This window comes from Bos grunniens, chromosome 7 (genome assembly GCF_055505025.1).
Source record: "Bos grunniens cultivar Pamir isolate PY7600 chromosome 7, Bosgru_T2T1.0, whole genome shotgun sequence".
Classification (NCBI taxonomy): Eukaryota; Metazoa; Chordata; class Mammalia; order Artiodactyla; family Bovidae; genus Bos; species Bos grunniens.
Window position 1 is genome coordinate 49,599,583 of NC_141171.1, and position 20,019 is coordinate 49,619,601.

At 43.7% G+C, this 20,019-nt stretch overlaps 1 protein-coding gene across 2 annotated transcripts; it reads right to left on the reverse strand.

Annotated features, from left to right (window-relative positions):
* Positions 1-1,545: 1,545 nt before the first annotated feature.
* On the reverse strand, positions 1,546-19,631 carry GFRA3 (GDNF family receptor alpha 3). 2 transcript variants are annotated; one of them, XM_086411820.1, is made up of 8 exons: positions 19,473-19,631; positions 11,143-11,430; positions 7,164-7,256; positions 5,590-5,902; positions 3,382-3,485; positions 3,080-3,214; positions 2,578-2,666; positions 1,546-2,365 (listed from the first exon to the last, which is right to left on the reverse strand). In XM_086411820.1, the coding sequence occupies exons 1-8, from the start codon at positions 19,543-19,545 to the stop codon at positions 2,276-2,278; spliced, it is 1,185 nt and encodes a 394-aa protein (XP_086267946.1). In that variant the 5' UTR covers positions 19,546-19,631; the 3' UTR covers positions 1,546-2,275. The 2 variants fall into 2 exon arrangements, with proteins under 2 accessions (XP_086267946.1, XP_086267947.1); XM_086411821.1 differs by lacking the exon at positions 19,473-19,631 and adding an exon at positions 12,589-16,532.
* Between the last annotated feature and the right edge of the window lie 388 nt (positions 19,632-20,019).

The following is a 20,019-nucleotide window of genomic DNA, read 5'->3' on the forward strand; positions in this document are numbered from 1 at the left end:
GGAGATCAAAATGAGCATAAAATTTTCATGCTTATAAGCTTTTATAGAAATAAGAAGCCAAAAACATTGCCAACCAAAACCATTTAAATTGATATAAACATTAGTTGATGTTGCTAATTCTTTTTAATGAAATTAAATTGCTAATGTATTTATTTAAAACAAAAGCAAAAGCAAAACTGCAACCCTTTAAGTACTCTTATTGGCATCCCTACTAGAGATGAGGAAATGGTGGTTCAGAGGGATAAAGAGTATTTCACAAGGTCAAATAGCTGAGTGTTACAATCAGCCAGGATAACTGAAAAGTCCCAAGTGCCTAAAGCCGAGGTCCAGTTGCCAAAGTCCTGGGCTGGGCTGCCCCTTCACCAAAATGCTAGCTCATGAAGAGGAAGGGACAGATCTTGAAAAATACAGCCTGGAACACAGCAAGTACTTGCTAAGGTTTGCTGAATGAATACAAGATTGAATGGGTCAATTTCAAGATAGCTGTTTAAAAGACAATCTGCTCCACCCCAGCCACGCAGAGACCTGTAATTCAGCATTCTCTGCTTACCACTGCTGCCAGCAGACCTTCCCAACTCATTACCCAGAAACTAGTCTAATGGCATTAACCACCCTGGCCAGCCAGGATACCATTAAAAGCTTCAGTCCAGCCACTGTGCACCCCCACCCTGGGTCTTGGCTCTGGGCCCTAGGCTGGGAGAGTGGTCTGGTTGTTTACCAGAAATTTGGACCTTCTTCAGAGAAAAGTACAGATGACCTATTAGTCTAATTCAAGCACTTAGCAAGGAATGACTGTACCATTCAACTCCCCAGCCCCATGATAATGGAGCCAAAGCAAATAGAGAGGCCCTGATGGTTCAGAGATCTTCCTGGGAGGGGAGAAAGAGGAAAGTCCACCAGGTACCCCACTGAAGTGTACAGGATGGCAGGTTGGCTGAGCATTTCCTGGGGCAGGGGTATGTGGATACAAGAATGTTTAGAGTGGCTTCCCTATGTCACCCATTGCTCTGGAAGCTCTTCTGCACATACTACCCCCAGTCACCTCCTCGCTGCCTTAAAACTTGGCTCAGAGAAAAATGTGAAGACAAACAAATATCCATCAATACAGAACTGGTTAAATAAACTATGTATGTAGGAATATGCATTCATACAAGTCCATGTCACGGCAGCTGATGAAAAGGATGATGTATTTCAGGCTCTTCTCATGGATGTTGAAAGGGGTCTGTGACTTACACTTTGATAGGCAGTGCCTGATCTTACTTACAAAATATTATACATACCTATAGGTTCTCATGTGCACAGAAGTACAGGGAGTAGCAGATCCTAGGCAGCAGCTGGGACTAGTACCTGGTCCACAGCTTCACATATGTTACTTTTCTTCCAACTCCATGTCAAGTGTACAGGGAGGCTGAGAGTCTTGCCCAGGGTCACATAAAACCTGGTGGCAGGGTCACTGTGTCTCTTAGATAACCTGGCCTGTGCTCTTGTGTCTGTAACACCCCTCGTTCTATACAAATTCACAATGTGAGACAATGGGAAAACAGAAACGTTTTAAATCAAAATGTTTAATCATAATCCAAGAGGCTAAGGGGACTCTAGGACAGTAGCAGGAAGAAAGCAAGGCCCAAATGCTCCAGCTCCTGATGCTCAAGTGTTGTGTAGGATCCTGGGGCAGGGCTGGCAGTAGGTTCCCATCCCCCACTCAGAGGAGAAAACAAGGGATAGATAGGAGTCTTCCTCCAGCTTTCCTCACCATGAGGAATGTCTTTCCAGGTCACTTCAGAACACCCAAGTCTGCCTACCTGGAGAATGCAGCAGAGTGTGACTGATTTGTTAGAGCCTGAGTGATCCTGGGTGGGCAGGAGAAAGAAATAAGGCGAGAACCTGGGAGAGCTGGATACCACCAGATCATATGCTGAAGTCCTAAGAAGGGGCAGCCCAAGAAGAAGTGAAGGGAATGACCTTGGCAGTCCAGTGGTTAGGACTCTGAGTGCTCACTGGGAGGGTCTAGGTTCACTCCCTGGTCGGGGAATGAAAATCCCACTTGCCGTGTGGTACGGCCAAACAACAACAACAAAACAAAAAAAGAAGTGAAGGGCATGAGAACTCGGCTAGTCAGCTTCTACCATGACCTCATCTGGAGTTGACTGGACATAGGTCAGGGTTGCCACGTGGTAGACTGAACCTCCTTCCCGATGCTGTCCCTTCCTCACCCATTGCAGGCAGCAGGTCAGCTGGTGTGGTAGAAGGGAAGAGGGCCCCTGAGGAAGTCCAGCTACCAGAGACTCGAGAGCAGAATCAAGGTAAGAGTACAGGAGAAAAGAGTGGGCACCCAAGGCTGTGGCCTCAGAGCAGGGTTTTTGTTCTGTGGAAAAAATGAAATGGAGTCAGCTCCACCCTTTGCACCACCTCAGCTTCCATCAAGGCCTGTTCCCCTCCCCTGAGATGTCCATTAGAGGTCTACAGTCCTCATGACCAAAAGGAACTCACGCCACCCCCAGTCTCTTGTCCCCCTTGTCTGGGTTTCCCCCGATGGTCCAGAAAAGGCAGGAGGGGGTGTAACAGAGGAGCCCCTACCTGGCGTTCCATCACCGAAAAGGTAGAGGCTGCCCAGTCCTGGGAGAAGAGTTGGCTGTGAAAACGCATCTTAGCTGAAATGGCCTCCACTGAGGAGAGAAGGAAGACTGAGAGCAGGCAGATGTTGGAGATTTCTTAGGCTCCAAAAGATGGAAAGGAAATGTCTCAGGGACCCTGGCATATATGAGGGTGGGTGTGTGGCAGGTGGGAATGGGATATTATCTCATTCTGCTTGCTATTCCTTGAGCTGAAGAGTGTCCCTGGGGCTCAGACAGGTGAAAAGGCAGCTTGGCAGGGGCAGGAGGGTGGTCATTTAGGGAATGGGAGAAGGCAGAAAGGCCCAGGCTGGGGAGATGTACGCCTATGCTAAGGGCTGAGGAGGGGGTTGCTCCATCTGCAGGAGATGGATGGAACCAGTGTGGACCACAGAGCTGACCCCTTCCCTCTCCCGGGGTTGAGCTGAACCAGCCACAGGGACTGGGAGCAGGTGGCGCGCACTCACTAAGGCAGGGGTTGTGGGAGAAGGACTCTTCCAGCCGCTCACACTCCTCTTGCAGATTGCCACTGCCTCGGCAGGTGCAGCTTAAGGCAACACTGGCATTGATATTGCTGACAAAATTGGGAGTCAAAGCAGTCCCTATGGGGTGAAGAAAAGATTATCGGTGACTAAGCCAACCCCGCCTTCAGCTCCCATCCGTCTCCCACCTGTCTCAGGACCACTCCATCTGGGTTCAGTCTTGAGAGCATTTTCACCCTCCAGGCTGGCCAACCTGTTGGCTCCCTACCCACGTCCCCCAGCCTCACCAATCAGCCCCATGTATGCCCGCAGACATCTGGACTGCTCTGTTGCACAGGTCCCTAGGATGTCCATGGGATGGCAGTGGGTCTGAAAATCTGCCAGACGTGATCTGGAAAAAAGGAAATTTCAAGAGTCCCTGTTGACGGTCTGGCCTGCAGCCATCAACTTGCTGCCCCTTTAGCTGACATGCCTATCTTCATGCCAAATCCTCCTCTGCCTTTCAGAGCCTGAGCCATGGCCTCCTCCTGAGTGAGGCCTGCTCCTGTCACAGTCAAATATACTATCACCCCAGTCTCCACAGCATATCACTTTTAACTTGGGCTCCAAAATCCCTAATTATGAGACCTCAGGCAGTTTCTTTAACCTCAGTTTCCTTGACAGTAAATAGAGACGAAAATAGCACTACCTTGTGGATTTTTGTGAGGATGAAGTAAGAGCATTAAATGTACAGCATTTAATAGGGCCTGGTATTCAGTGAGTATTCAGTAAATGTTAGATATTATTATTTTAACACTCATCCTACAGTAGGTAAAGCTGGTTATCTTTAGGCAATGGAATTGTGAATATATTTTTCTATATATATTTGTGCAGTTTTCCTTACAAAAATGTAAGGAAAAAATGTAAGGCAAAAGCCTCGTGTTAGATCAGTGGTTTACTTCTCTGTCATCCCCATTCAAATGCAAACTCCTTGAAAGGAGGGACAATATCTTAGTCATCTAGCCCAGCACTTGTTAAGTGATTGTGATAGTAATAGTAACAGCTACCAGCATAACAACAGGCAGCAGAGCAGAGCCTTTAGGAGCAGACTCTAGGCCAGACTTCTTTCATTCTAAACTTCATTAACAAACCTGACTTACTATCTAGGGGTGAATTTGAGTAAGCTATTTATCCTTTCTCTGCTGTGGTTTCTTCATTTGTAAACTGAGGATGATAAAAAAAAATAACAACAATCTTACAGAGTTCTTGTGAATTTTAGATGAGTTACTAGATGTTAAGTACTTAAAACAGTACTTAGCCCATAGTAATTACTAGGTGTTAATATGTTAACTAAGAGCTTTTATTATGTAATATCTTACAGAAGAGGAAGTGGGACTCAAGAGAGGTGACTTGCCCAAGGTTACAGAGAACTAAGTGGTAGAACCAAGCTGCAACACAAAGTTGGTGTGACTCTGTTAACAAATATCACTTGAAAGGAGGATAACTTCAGTCTGATGAATGTTTGCGTGAGAAGGTCAAAGTAAGCCAGATTAAAATTTTGCTTAAATTTTTATCAGACACCTTACAATTCTTCATGTTCTTTGATTTGGTAATGACATTTGTAGCAACACAACCTAAGCAATAATTAGATTTGTGCACAAAGATTAATAAACAACAGTAATATTTATTGCAGCATTATTTATAGCAGTAAAGAAAGCAACCTAAATATCTATAAACAGAGGAATTATTAAATAAAATATGGGGCATCTATAAAGTGAAATACAATGTACACAGTTAAAAAGTAAGTTGTTAAAAAAAAAAAAAAAAAGTAAGTTGTTAAAGGACAGTAAATGACAAAATAAGCACCATCATTTACTGAGTCCTTACTTAACTGCACCAGTAAGCTAACTCTCTACATAAATTACATAATTTAACTCTCACCAGAATCCCAAGAGGTCTGCATTATTATCCCAGTTTTTACAGAGGAGTAAGTGGAACCTTGGGTTAAGTGACAGAATTTTAAGTTAAGTGATAGATGCAAGGTCACACAGACAGGGATTTAAATTCACATATGTCTGACTTCAGAGCTTGTCTTCATCTCTATTCCATACTGCTTCCATCAGAAAATGCTCACCAGATACGTACCATAAGTGGAAGAAAAGCAAGATAAATATACTCTCAAAATGTCTGATTTTGTTTATCTGTAGAGAAAAAAGATTGGAAGGAAATGCTTTCCAAAGTATGTTAGATTAACTCCAGGTGATGGGTTTGGGGTGATATTTTAAGACACATTTATATTTTCTAAGGTTTTTACACTGTGTGTGTGTGTGTGTGTGTGTACACACACACACTCACATTTACCCTTAGAAAAGTGTTTTAAAAGGTATCGAGAGTAGCTATGTGGTGAAATCAGTCCAGGATCCCTGGGCTAGGTTAGATTCAACCCTGCCCAGGAAGAAGCCTGGAAGGAGTGGCACCCACCCCGTTCACCAGCACCCACCACATAGCACCCGCACCTGCACAGCGGGTCGGATACACAGACGTGCCGAAGCTCCAGGCAGTTGGGGGCCTCCGAGGGCAGCGCGCAGCTGGGGGCAATGGTGTTGCGCCGGCGCTGCCCGCAGCCCTGATCGGTGGGCGCGCACGGGCACAGCAGCAGGCCCTGCGAGTGAGGCTCTGAGGCTTTCTCGAAGAAGGCGCGTAGCTGCCTTTGGCAAGTGTGGCGCTGGCAGCGGGACCCAGAGCACGCCTCCCCGTACGCTTTGCGCAGCCGGTCACACTTGTCATTAAGAGTGCACAGCATGGCGAACTTGAGGCAAAGGTCCGAGTCTGGGGGGAGAGGGGAAGCAAGTCAGCAGTCCTCTTTACAGACCTGCAGCCCAGCCTCTGATTTATCAAGGGCGGTAGTGGGAGGGCACTACTGTCAGGGAGGACTGCCCTGAAAAAGGCTTTGCCCATGAGCCTCCCCCATCCTGCTCCTCTGCTTGCCTAGGCTTTTGTTTGTTTGTTTGCTTTTAAGCCACATACATCTAACCGAATCCTTCTTACAATCCTATGCAATGAGTGAGATCCCATGGTGGAAACTGTAACAAGAGGCCCTACAACATTCTAAAGTACTTTCTGGGAAATTCCCTGGAAGTCCAGCAGTTAGGACGCCAGTCTTTCACTTCTGAGGGGTTCCATCTTTGGTGGGGGAACTAGGATCCCACAATCCTCCTGGTGTGGAAAAGTATACTTTCTGAACTGTCCACAACAGATGCAACCGAATTCTACTTAGGATTTCAGTTCTGTATCTGTATTCTGTCCATCTTTCTTTGATTGATGCATGCATAAAAAAACCCATACTCTGAGTCTTGGGAAATCATGGTGATACTTCTATTAACAGAATATTTCAGCAGTCAGAACAGAGTAACTGGAATAGGTTATTCCAGATTCCTTGTAACCTAGAGTTTCTAATATATAAATTTCTATACTTTTCTCTCAAAATTCTAATATGAAGAACTGACTGTACAACAAATCTCACATCTCTCTCAAAAAGAGAGTGCAAGTGTGTCTTCCTCTCCAATTAACACAACAGCCTCACTTTCTTAAAAAACATGCATCATAGTCCTTGCCAGACAGATGGCTCCCCACCCTGAATCACTCCTGAGGAGTCACACTCTCTCTCACCATTCCCTGCCCAACACCTCGCCCATCCCATTAGAACGGTTGAAAACAAGCAATTTCCTGGTCTTCAGGGACCACAAGCTACTTTCCTGGCTGCCTCGAATTAGGGTAAATACTCCATTTCAGCACATTTTTTCCCTGGGACTGCTGCCACTCCCTTCTAACCCTTTGTAGAGATCCACCCTTTGGAAGCTAGAAGCTCTAACAGGCTCTCTTTGATTATCTCCTTAATAACTATTGCTTTTTGTTGATTTGTGAGACTAGATTATGCCCCATAGCTCAGACTCTCACCATGACAGGGCTTCTTTAGTCACCTGGCAGTCTAGAACTCTCCCCTCTTATTACCCAGCTGTGTTCCCCACCAGCCACCCTTCCCGCAGAGTCTAGGCCCTCCCATACCCCAGCCCTAGCTGGCCCTGCATACCTGGTATGAGCATGTTCAGTTTGCTGAGATTCATTTTCCAGGGTTTTCTGGTCACTGTGTCTTCATAGGGAGAGACATCCAGCTCATAGTCACCTAGAGACAAGGTAGGATGCATCAGAATCCTGAGGACTGGGCTGGGGATGAGAGTAGGAGGAGCTGAAGCTCCTGGGGAAAAGGCAAAGGCACAATCTCTACCCAAATAGCTGCATCCTGGGCGGAGGAGAGGAAAAAAAATGGGGCCATAAAGGTACAGGCTAGGCTTGATGAATAAACCGGGTTTAATGGTAAGAATAATAAAGCTACTATTTGTTGTGCACACTGTATACTGGGCACTATGGTATTATATATATATATATATATATTATATATTTATATATATATATATATACAATTTCACTTAGGTAAAAGGAAACTTCGGATAAGACAGGTTTAATTCACTTGCTCAGGCTCACATAAGCTAATAAATGGAGTCGGGATTTGAAATCTAGATTATCTGATTCCAGAGTCTCCACTCCTAACTACTACGCATATCGCCTGTAGGCATGTAAACAAGTAAAGGGATTCTGCCCTGTTTGCTCTTGCAATTGGAGAAGGGGCCATGGTGAACTCTGTTCCAGAACCAACCACTTGGCTATGGAAATTTATCACATGCTGAGGTGATGGAAACGTGACCAGGCCCAGAATGAACCTGACTGAGAAAAGCAGAGAAGGGAGAGACAATGATTTCAAAGGAAATACATCTCTTTCAGATGCCCTCATGGGGCTGTGAGCTCCTGAAAGAGATGTACAGGATCTTATAAAATCACTGCATACAAAACATTGTTAACCAACTGTACCTCAATTAAAAAAAAAAAAATTAATGCATAGCTCATACACAAGGTGCTTAATAAATACTGGTTAAAAAGTATTGTTTAAAGACAGAGGTGAGCTTGCAGGGGCATTCTGTATGTCTTCAGTAGAGAAGGGATATGTATGCTGCCAAGTCGCTTCAGTTGTGTCCGACTCTGTGGGACCCCAGAGACGGCAGCCCACCAGGCTCTGCCGTCCCTGGGATTCTCCAGGCAAGAACACTGGAGTGGGCTGCCATTTCCTTCTCCAATGCATGAAAGTGAAAAGTGAAAGGGAAGTCGCTCACTCTTTCCAGGCAAGAGTACTGGAGTGGGGTGCCATTGCCTTCTCCAAGGGATATGTATAGTATGAAGCAAATCAGAAAGGATGATTTGAATGCCTGGGGAGACCTGGGAGCTCCCAAGGGAAAGGAGGGGGAAGGCAAGAGGATTTAGGGAGAGGGTTCAGGTGAAGCTCTAGAAGTGAGGTGATTAGGATGAGGAGAGGAAGTCAGGGAACAAGAAGAGTGGTATATTGTACTACTGTTTCCAATTGCTTGCTGGAGGATGATTATATATCTTTACCTGTTGCCATGTTCTAGGCCCCCTAGGAGAGAACTGTACTTTCCCACCCTACTGTAAGGTTTGGCCACGTGACTTGCCTTGGTCTGTGGATTGTGAGCTTCAGAGACTTAATCACCTCTAAGAAGAATTTTTAAGATCACGTGGTCCTGCTGTGGTTCTTTTCCACCTACCATCCTGGATCCTCAAATGAAAAAGACAGGTGGAGCAAAAACAAAGCCAACTAACTCATGGAAGCCCATGGCAGATGTGTGTAACATGAACAAAAGTTACATTTTTGTTGGTAAAAGCCAAGGATTTTGCGGTTGGTTGAATAATTTAGCAAACTCTTATTAAACATGTAATTGGTATCTAGAAGTGCAGTGCTGAAGTAACAAAATCTAAAATAAACAGTATTAGCTTTGGGACTGGGCAGTGGGCAGTGAATAAGCTGTTATTGGGGGCTGGCGGCTCTCATTATGCAGTGGCACAATGTTTGGTAAAATTGTTGCCTGCAATAACTTGGAAGGAAGATGATGTACGAGTGAGCTTGTGCTTTAAGAGGAAGAAGCTAAGAAAAGGAAGATTACTAGTGAATGTTGTGAATGCTTATGACTATATTTGGCAAGGTACCACAAGAAAGATATAAGCTTAGAGAACTGACCAGTTTACCAATAAGGAGGAAACAGAGAAGAAAGAATACGGAAATTCTAGGACTTGCAGTATTTAGAAATGCAACTGCTTCTTATATTCTAATGGTAAAAGATAAAACTGAAAAATGCTTTGAGTAATAAGCTCAATTACAACTCAGCCTTGGGGCAAAGACAAATTCAAGTTCGTGGCTATCATGCCCTTTGTGGAGATCCCATCGATTAAGACAGTATCCAATAAATCCTGCCAGTTGGACAAATATGCTCAGGGAAAAAAGACTGAGACAGTGGCTCAGGCACAGAAGTTTGATAAGGGCAAGGTACCTCTAATTAGGTCTGGAAAGAGATGTATGTCTTGAAAAGGATTATAGGAACAGCTACTGGCACACGAGGTGACAGAATCAAAAGATATAAAACACAATTATGTATTGAGAGAGTAGTACTGCTAAGAGCCACCAGCCTAGATTAAAAGAGACTCTGATTATTTGAGACTTAAGATGCTCCAACATTCCTCAAGTAAGAAGCAAGCAGAGAACACTATTCAGTCCCTAAGGAGGTCATAGTCTCCAATGCCCTTTTCAGATGTAGCCCAAGAAAATAATGGAAAGGAAAGGACCTCCCAGAGAGCTGAGAAACTCCTGGGCTTTTGCTCCCCAATGAGCAAAAGCAGGGCCTTATTAAAGAGCAAGTCCTACTCCCAGGGAAAACAGCCCTTGCATCAGTTGTATGGCAGGACTTCAGAATTGCTATGAATCAATGTCTGCTGTGTGCTTCCCATTATTCCTCTTTCTGAGTTTGTTGTGCTTCTCCTGTCCCTGTTCCCTTACTACATATTGAGTATATATGGGAAGCAGATGACTTTTTAATATATAGGTTTCTAGATTAAGAGGAACCACACATTCAGACCTTATACAGAAATTGTCACAAGATAATATCCAAGTCGGGGATCTTGGAGTCTGATGTTCTGCTTAAACAGAATACTTAGGCACCTTCCTTAGTGAGTAGTTATATTTTCTTGTGTAAGGGAGGGAAATGAATGTTTTGACCAAGTGATGAACTACAGTAGATTGCATTACTGTTTCTACTTATTTTTACCCTTCCTGTAAGACTACACATCCTCATTTATTGCCATGAGATTTTTAGAGTCCCCTGGGAGAGGACATCAGGTTTGACCATGTGATCTGCTTGTCAATGGAATGTGAGCAGAAGTATTTCATGTGATGTCCGAGCAGAAAGTTTTAAAGGCATCAAATGATTCTGCCAATGCTCATTTCCGTCTGCCATCAGAAAGGAACATCCCACGTAGAGGCTGAACTGGATCCCAGAACAAAGAGGACACATGACACAGCCAAGACAGAACCTGAGTAAGAACTTAACCTTTTTTTTTTACAAGACCCTGTTTCATTATTGCAGCATAGTCCAGTAAAATTGACTATATAAAAAGAGATCTCTAGAGTCAGAGGAAGCTCCTCTTTGGTCTTCCAGTGCCCTCTGTCTTTTACCATCTCTTGTCTAGTTAATGAGTATCCTCTCTGTTAAAGGCTGCACCAGGACACAACCTCCCAGCCTCTCTGAACCTAGGATTATCTTGTATTTGTATGTTGTATTTATGGGTTAAGACCATTTCCCTCCACTTCCTCTCCTATCCATCTGTTCCAGGAGCTCCCCATGTTGGGACTTAGCCTGGTTCAGAGATCTTCCAAGAGGCAGCCACATGTTTCCAGGTAAAAGAAAGGGGGAAGTAGTGGGAAGGGAGGGCAGTATTCTGGGACCCAAAAGGATACAGCCAATTGCTCCTTGCATTTCTTACTGATGTCAAATGCAGAGCTTCATTATCAACCCTGTCAGAATCTACCATGTGGCCCATATCCAACAGGATTAAAAATCAACTCCCAAGAGCCATCTTCCCTAGCTTAGCCCACTCTAGGATGGGAGCCTCACCAAGGCTACGGGCAGGATGAATGGTCCAGTAGATGTCCAGGCAGGTAGCTTGGTTCTTCATGCGCCGATGGCATGTACAGCTCATCAGAGAGCTATTCCTGAGTTGCTGTGCTGCCTCCATGCAGTCCTCAGGGACCAAAGGCTCCTCTGCAGGTGATGAGGTGCTTATACTTGAGGCACAGGAATTCAGGTAGTGGTAGGTAGCATTGCAAGTGGGATCGGCCTGACACTTCCTCCTGGCCTGGATACAGCTGTTTGTGAATCGGCCTTCTGTGGGGAGGTGGTCCCCTATGGAGGGAGAGAGGTCAAGAGAGGCTCACATAAGGTCAGAATAGCTGTCTGAGAAAACCGAGTCATAAGGTAGGACAGGGAGATTCTGGATGAAATCTTTAGCAGGAAAGTCTTGGGGTAGCACAGAGGCCTTTAGTGGGGAACAAAAAGTCCAGTGGGAGGGTTTGCCATGGTCACAATCTGGACAGAAGAGATCAGGCTCAAGAAAGGGTAGGGGTTTGATAAAGAAAGGCTGCTCAGCCTCCTGGGAAGGGAAGGGGAACAACTGTTTGAAGCTGAGCCTGATGACCCTGCCAGTTACTGGAAGAGGGCCCTGAGCAGAGTTATGCCATGAACAGGGCTAGCATCATAACCAGAGAGTTGAGAATGTGCACAGGAGTGCTAAATGACAGTTAGCAACAACTCTCAGTCTTCTATTAAAAGTCACTTAAGGGAATTCCCTGGTAGTTCAGTGGTTAGGACTCAGCGTTTTCATTGCTGGGGCCCAGGTCCAATCCCTGGTCAGGGAACTAAGATCCTCCAAACCTCACAGCACAGCCAAAAAAAAAAAAAAAGTCGCTTAAAAATAACATGGTGTAAACAAAATTAAAAACTTAAAAATATATATAATAAAAACCCTTATTATGGGAACTTGCTGGGGTAGGGCACTTTTACTGATTCTGTTACTTACTCAAGAATATCATGGTTGGTTGTAGGTCAGCCCTGGAGAAAGGCCCTGCACTCTAGGCCCTAGGGTCCCTATCAAGTGGTAACAATACACCATCATCCCCCAGTTTTTCAAGGCAGGACATCTAGGAGTCATTCTGAATTCTTCTCTTTCCTTCACATCCTATGTTCAATCCAGCAAGTCCTGTCAATTCCACTACATATCTGGAACCTGTCTATTTCTCTCCACATCTATCACTACTTCCTTAGCTCAAGCCACCACCAATTTCTGTCTGAACTAGTTGAGAGTCCTTACTGGTCTCCATGGTTCCATCTTTAAAATTCATTCTCTCTTACCACTCAGCCATCTTTTTTGTTTTCCAGCTTTATTGATATATGATTGACATACAACACTTTTTAAGTTTTAGATGTACAACATGATCATTTGATACATGTATATACTGTAAAATGTTACAGTTGGTTAACAAATCTTTCACTTCACATAATTACCATTTTCTGTTGTTGCATCCATCTTTTTTTTTTTTTTCTCATTGCCTCTTTGTTCAAGCCTTTCTTTATTCAAAATCAGCTGTCCCAAATGATTAGGCATTTATGGAATAAACAAATTTAAGTTTACGCAGCAGCCTAATGAGCATTTAAGACTTATGTTACATGAAAAAAACGTACATTTCTAAATTAAAAAGTTAACTATGTATACTTAATAACATTACATACAATTAATATAAAGGCTACAGAAGGCTTTAGGAAGCTGAAAGTCTAAACAAGTTTTAGCAGGTGAATCAGCTGATTTCACATTACAATTCTAATCATTATCCAACTACTGCTACTGCTAAGTCGCTTCAGTCGTGTCTGACTCTGTGCGACCCCAGAGCCGGCAGCCCAGCAGGCTCCCCTGTCCCTGGGATTCTCCAGGCAAGAACACTGGAGTGGATTGCCATTTCCTTCTCCATGCATCCATCTTTTTTAATAAATTGTTTTAGGTTGTGAAAGTTCAATTTTGTTGAAGTAAAATTCACCTTTGGTGATCATTCTGAGATGTATAGAAATAGCAAATCACTATATTGTTCACCAGGAACATAGCATTGTAGGTCAATTATACTTCAAAAACAAACAATCTCATAGGAAAATAAATCAGATTTGCAGCTACCAGAGGCAGAGGGTGGGAAGGAAGAACTGGATGAAGATAGTCAAAAGATGCAAACTATTTAAAAAAAGAGAGAGAGAGAAAAATCATGCAACATAAAATCAATCATCTTAAAGGGCACAAGTAAATGGCATTTAGTATATTCACAGTGTTGTACAACCATCACTTCTAAATCCAATTCATTTTCATCACCCCAACAGGAAGCTCATACCCATTAAACAGTCACTCTCCATTCTCACTTCGCCCTAGTAGTCAGCTGTCTCTACACATTTACCTGTCCTACATGTTTCATGTAAATGGAACCATAAAATACATACTTTTGTATCTATCTTCTTTCATCTAACATACTTTTTTTGACATTCACCCACATTGTGGTATAAATCAGTGTTTCACTCTTTCTTATGAATAATATTTTATTGCATGGATACCATAATTCATTTTGTTTATGTAAACATTAGCTGATGGACATTTTTGATCTTTGGTTACTGTGAATAGTGCTACGTAAACATTTCCGCACAAGTATTTGCTTGAACACCGGTATTCATTTTTCTTGGGTATTTCTCTACAAGTGGAATTGCTGGGTCACATGATAATTCTATGTTTAACTTTCTGATGAGCCACTAGATTGTTTTCCAAAGGAGCTGGTATCATTTTACATTCCTACTAGCAATGCATGAGGGTGGTTCCAATTTCTCTACATACTTATTAACTCATGTTTTCTGTTTTTTGTTCTGTTTTTACAGCCAACCTTGTGGGTGTAAGCTAGTATCTCATTGTGGTTTTCACTTGCATTTTCCCTAATAACTAATGATATTGAACATATTTTCATGTTTTTGTTAGTCATTTGTATATCATGTTTGATAATAAAGTATAACATAGGAAAACACATGAATCAAAAATGTATAGCTTAATGAATTTCTAATTACATATACCTGTGTAACCAGATTCCCAGATAAAGAATCAGAACATTAATTACTAGCATGCCAGAAGCCATCTGCCAGTCATCATCTTCCTAACAAAGCAAACACAACATCTTGATTTCTAACATTAGTAATTTGTTTTGCCTGTTTTTCAATCATACATGTGTTTTTGGTGTCTTGACTCCTTTTGTTCAATATTAAGTTTCTAAAATTCACCCACACTGTTAAGTATAGTTGCAAATAGCTTATTTTCATTGCTGTATAGCATTCCATTGTGTGAATATAACATAATTTTAATGCTGACTAGCATTATATGGGATCATCTCTTAACTGTTTTCTTGGCAAAACATCCTGGAATGCAAAGTCAAGTGGGCCTTAGGAAGCATCACTATGAACAAAGCTAGTGGAGGTGATGGAATTCCAGTTGAGCCATTTCACATCCTAAAAGATGATGTTGTGAAAGTGCTGCACTCAAATGCCAGCAAATTTTGAAAAGTCAGCAGTGGCCACAGGACCAGAAAAGGTCAGTTTTCATTCCAATCCCAAAGAAAGGCAGTGCCAAAAAATGTTCAAACTACCAGACAGTTGCATTCATCTCACACGCTAGCAAAGTAATGCTCAAAATTCTCCAAGCTAGGCTTCAACAGTATTTGAACTGAGAACTTCAACTGTTCATGCTGGATTTAGAAAAGGCAGAGGAAATTGAGATCAAATGGCCAACATCCATTGGAACATAGAGAAAGCAAGAGAGTTCCAGAAAAACATCTACTTCTGCTTTATTGACTATGATAAAGCCTTTGACTGTGTGGATCACAACAAACTGTGGAAAATTCTTCAAGAGAGGGAATACCAAACCATCTTACCTGCCTCCTGAGAAATCTGTATGCAGGTCAACAGTTTGAACTGGACAACAGTTAGAACTGGACATGGAACAACAGACTGGTTCCGAATTGGGAAAGGAGTATGTGAAGGCTATATATTGTCACCCTGCTTATTTAACTTATATGAAGAGTACATCATGTGAAATACTGAACTGGATGGAGCACAAGCTGGAATCAAGATTGCCGGGAGAAATATCAATAACCTCAGATATGCAGGTGATGGCACCCTTATGGCAGAAAGCAAAGAGGAACTAAAGAGCCTCTTGATGAAAGTGAAAAAGGAGAGTGAAAAAGCTGTCTTAAAACTCAACGTTCAAAAAACGAACATCATGACATCCAGTCCCATCACTTCATGGCAAATAGATGGGCAAACAATGGAAACAGTGAGAGACTTTATTTTCTTGGGCTCCAAAATCACTGCAGATGATGACTACAGCCATGATAATTAAAAGATGCTTGATCCTTGGAAGAAAAGCTACGACCAACCCAGACAGCATATTAAAAAGCAGAGACATTACATTGCCAACAAAGGTCTGTTTAGTCAAAGCTATGGTTTTTCCTGTAGTCATGTATGGATGTGAGAGTTGGAGTATAAAGAAAGTTAAATGCCAAAGAATGGATGCTTTTGAACATTGGTGTTGGAGAAGACTCTTGGGAGTCCCTTGGACTGCAAGCAGATCAAACCAGCCAATCATAAAGGAAATCAGTCCTGAATATTCATTGGAAGGACTGATGCTGAAGCTGAAACTCCAATACTTTGGCCACCTGATGTGAAGACCAACATTGGAAAAGACCCGGATGCTGGGCAAGATTGAAGGCAGGAGGAGAAGGGGATGACAGAGGATGAGATGGCTGGATGACATCATTGACTGGATGGACATGAGTTTGAGCAAACTCCAGGAGTTAGTGATAGACAGTGAAGTCTGGCATGTAATCCATGAGGTCGCAAGAGTCGGACATGACTGAATAATTGAACTGATGAACTTAAAAACTGTGTATCAGATCATCCCATTTCTCTGCTTAAATCCTTCTACCAGCTTCCATTGCACTTAGGTTAAGATCTAGTTTATGAACTCTGGTTTACAAAGCCTTGTAGAGATCTGGCCCTGCCCAACTCTCTAACCTCCCCTCCTAGCTTTCTTCCTCTCCCACTTCCCTACATCTGCACCGGCCTTCTTTCTGGTTGCCATTAAACAAGACAACCTTGTGTCCACCTAACCTTTCTGTTTGAAATGCTCTTCCACCTGATCTTCACATGACTGGACGCTTCTGGTCATTCAGTGGCATCTCACAAAGGCCATCCCCAACCAACCAAAGTAAAATAGCCCCCCAGCTACTCTAACATACTGTGATTCCAATTCTCTGCATAGTACTTATCACCATTTGATATATTTTTACTTCATTTTTAAATTTTCTTCCCAGCTAGATTTCCATGTCTATCTTATCATCACTCTAAACATTACCAGTGTTTAGAACAGTGTTTATTCTTTGTAAGCCCCCACTAATATTTAAAAAATAACCAGATAACAGATATTTTATGAGCCACCCCAATAACTTCTCTGAGCACCTTTTACTTATCATCAAAGAGTCCCAAAATTAGGATGGGCCTCCAAGTTTAGTTAGTCCAATATTCTCTTCCAATCATATAATAATCAATTAGATTACTATTAAAATGCACATTTCTGAGCCCTAGCTCCAAACTACCAAACAAGAATCTCTGGTGATAATGCCTGGGAATCTGAATTTTAGCAAATTCACTAGAATGATGCCCCTTAAAGACAATTGATGTCATATCCAATGTGTAAAAAAGGGCAGGGTGAGCAGTACTGATTTTTCCTTTTGCTTCAGGCTCTAATATGCCTCAACATGGCATTGTTACTTTTGCTTTAAAATTTTGGTATTTTGTTCATTGTGGATTTTTTGGCATTTATTTTTACTTTTTGACATGTACACACTGCTATATTTATTTAGTCATTATTTATTTATTTATTTGTGGCTGTGCTGGGTTTTCGTTTTTGCATGCAGGCTTTCTCTAGTTGCAGAGATGGGGCTTACTCTCTTGTTGCAGTGTTCTGGCTTCTCACGGTGGTGGCTTCTTTTGTTGCAGAGCACAGGCTCTAGATGCACAGGCTTAGTTGCAGCATGCAGGCGCAGTCCTTGGGACTGGTTGGTTCTAGGGCATGTGGGCTTCAGTAGTTGTGGCACAGGGGCTTATTAGTTGTGGCTTGAGGGCCCTAGAGTGTGCAGGCTCCAGTAGTTGTAGCCCACAGGTTTAGTTGCTCTGTGGCATGTGGAATCTTCCCAAAGGATCAAACCCGTGTCACATGCATTGGCACACAGATTCTTATCCACTGCACCACCAGAGAAGTCCTTAATTTTGACTTTTTAAAAAATTTCTTTATTTGGCTGTACTTGGTCTTAGTTGCAGCTCATGGACTCTTCAATGTTTGCCGAAGCATGCAGGATTATAGCTGCACCATGTGGAATCTAGTTCCCTAACCAGGGATCAAACCCAGTCCCCCTCCATTTGTAGCATGGAGTCTCAGCCACTGGACCACCACGGAAGTCCACAATTTTGATTTTTAAAAAGGGGATTGAACTAAACCAGAATTTCTCAATGCAGGGGATAAGAAAGAGAGAGGATAGGACCCTTTTAGGGACATATAAGAATTTCCAAAGGGAATCTGTGGTTCAAAAAAGCGTGTTTGACAGGAATTCCCTGTAGTTCAGTGGTTAAAACTTTATGCCTTCACTGCTGATGGCCCAGGTTCAATCTCTAGTCAAGGAACTAGGATCTTGCATGGCCAAAACATGAACTAGGATCATGGCATGGCCAAAACAACGATAACAAAAACAAAAAAGTATATATAACAATTTTATATGTGAAAGATGAACAAAAGGACTTTTGAAATTTCAAAATTTATTTAAGGAAGACATAAGATTTTTATCTTTATCAAAAAAGGGACATGGATTTAAACAGTTTGAGAAATGCTGCATGTTTAAGATGTTACTTCTAGTAGGTGCCCAGAAAGTGCTTGATGAAAGAAATGTAGCAGGTTCAAGTCTAATTGCTTTAACTGGACTAAATATTAAATATTGAGTCATAACAATTTTCAAAAGTAAACCTCTCTAATTTCTTAGCTGATACAGTTCACCAAGTCTGAGCAGTGGTAGATCTGGGGGCATTGCAGCTCCACAAAAGAAGGTGAGGGTCATGTTAAATTTCATCACTAACAGAGGGTAACTTGTTCCACTAAATTGGTCATGATGAAGGTGTTGAAAATTTACCCGTATCCTGACATACAGCCATACTGTTAGGGTAGTGAAATTTCCTGGGCAGCTCAATCAGATCAGTGATGTCTTGCTGCTCTGATTTACTGACGAAGTCAGTCTGAACAGGTCAGTACTTTCCTTCCTTCCTTCCATATCTGTCTCTCAGCCAAGATTGCACTTCTGCAGTCCTACTTTGTGGAGGAGGTCATGTGCAGATAAGTACCTGGTCTCTGCCTCACGAGTCCCTCCAGCCAGGCTCTGGACAGGAGCCCACAGTGAGATTCCATGCACCCATCCCTCTCCCAGAGGCCACATGCATGCTCCTTAGGGGAATGGCATAGTTCTAAAATCAGGCCTTGCACCATGTACTACACAAAACACTTATTGTGGATCTATAACAGGGCAAGGCACTGTGCTGGGCAGCCTATACAGAAAGGCCATCTTACCCAATAGTGAATTTTCTGCTCCAATTAAAATAATAGTAAAGTACATCCTGAAGAGGGGGTTTGTTGATGGTGAGCAATATTCTCAACCACTCAGTAATGGTGTTGGCGAATTCTGGGCAGCAGTTTTCAACCCTAATTTGTGACAAGTCAGTTCTTTCTTTGTTTTTTGGGGGGTGAAAGTGCAGAGTCCTAACCACTGGACCACCAGGGAGTTCCCAGTGACAAGTTAATTCTAACAAAAACTTCAATATTGTCATCTGTACCTAGTGGCCACTTTCCCAGTCTTTACACCGGGTGGAAGTGGTAAAGCCCATGTGGAGCAAAAGGCGTCGTGCTTCTGATTCTCCCCACCTCCTAGAAATGCTGTCTTGGTAGTGGCCTGGCTGCAGCTTGTTCTGTGACTGTCTAGGAGCACCTCAAAAGAGGGAAGAGGGGGAACCGGCAGCGAGGAGATGCCTGGGTGCCCTGGCCACGGCTGACACTCAATCTACAAGTTCAGACACTTGGACTAGGCGTAGAACCCAGCCCCTTCCTGACACTCTAGGCTTCCTCCTCCAGTTCTCCAGGCTCGGACAGATGGACGCCAGGCACCAGGCAGCAGTGTGGGGTCTGAGACCTCTCTTGGCTCTGGTGCCGGCACCCCACTTACACTGTAACCACCAGCCCCATCCCCTCGCTCCCCAGCCGGGGCGGCTCCAACGACACTCACCAGCTCGGAGCAGCAGCGGCAGCAGGAGCAGGAGCGCAGGCGGCAAAGGTCGCGGGTTCTGCGGTCGCGCCATGGTGGGATGCGCGCGCTGGCTGTCGACGTCGTGTGCTCTGCCTGCACCCGACTCGGCGTTACCCTCTCCTAGCACAGGAGCTCTGTGACCCGGGCTCCTCTACCGGCACCTCCCACCACTTCTCCCGCCCTTCCTCGCAGGGAGGGCGGCGCCGACACTCTCCCACCAGGGTCCCGGGCGCCGCCCTCCAACTCCAAAGCAGACGGACGCACCACGCGGTCTCTCCTACTAGACCCAGAGGGCTGCGGGGGTGGGGGCGAGCCAGGGTACGCGCCCCGGAGCAGCCGAGTCATTGTAGGAGCTGCCACTGGAAACTCGTCATCTCGGGGGTCCAAATTTTTTTTTTTTTTTAAAGCATCCTATCTCACTTTCCGGAATCCGCTCTACCACCAAGAAACCACACCCCCACCCCCACCCCCCGCAAATGAAATCTTGTAACAAATGCACGAGGGCACTTGCATTTCAAGTTTTGGG

What these genes read in the sequence shown, in the direction of transcription:
- GFRA3 (XM_086411821.1), bottom strand. Translation starts at nt 12,688, where the DNA reads ATGCCTAATCATTTGGGACAGCTGATTTTGAATAAAGAAAGGCTTGAA. An exon ending in TCATCCTGCCCGTAGCCTTG is followed by an intron (nt 7,257 to 11,142) that starts GTGAGGCTCCCA and finishes CCTTGTCTCTAG; the next exon opens with GTGACTATGAGCTGGATGTC. An exon ending in GTATCCGACCCGCTGTGCAG is followed by an intron (nt 3,486 to 5,589) that starts GTGCGGGTGCTA and finishes CCTTTTTTCCAG; the next exon opens with ATCACGTCTGGCAGATTTTC.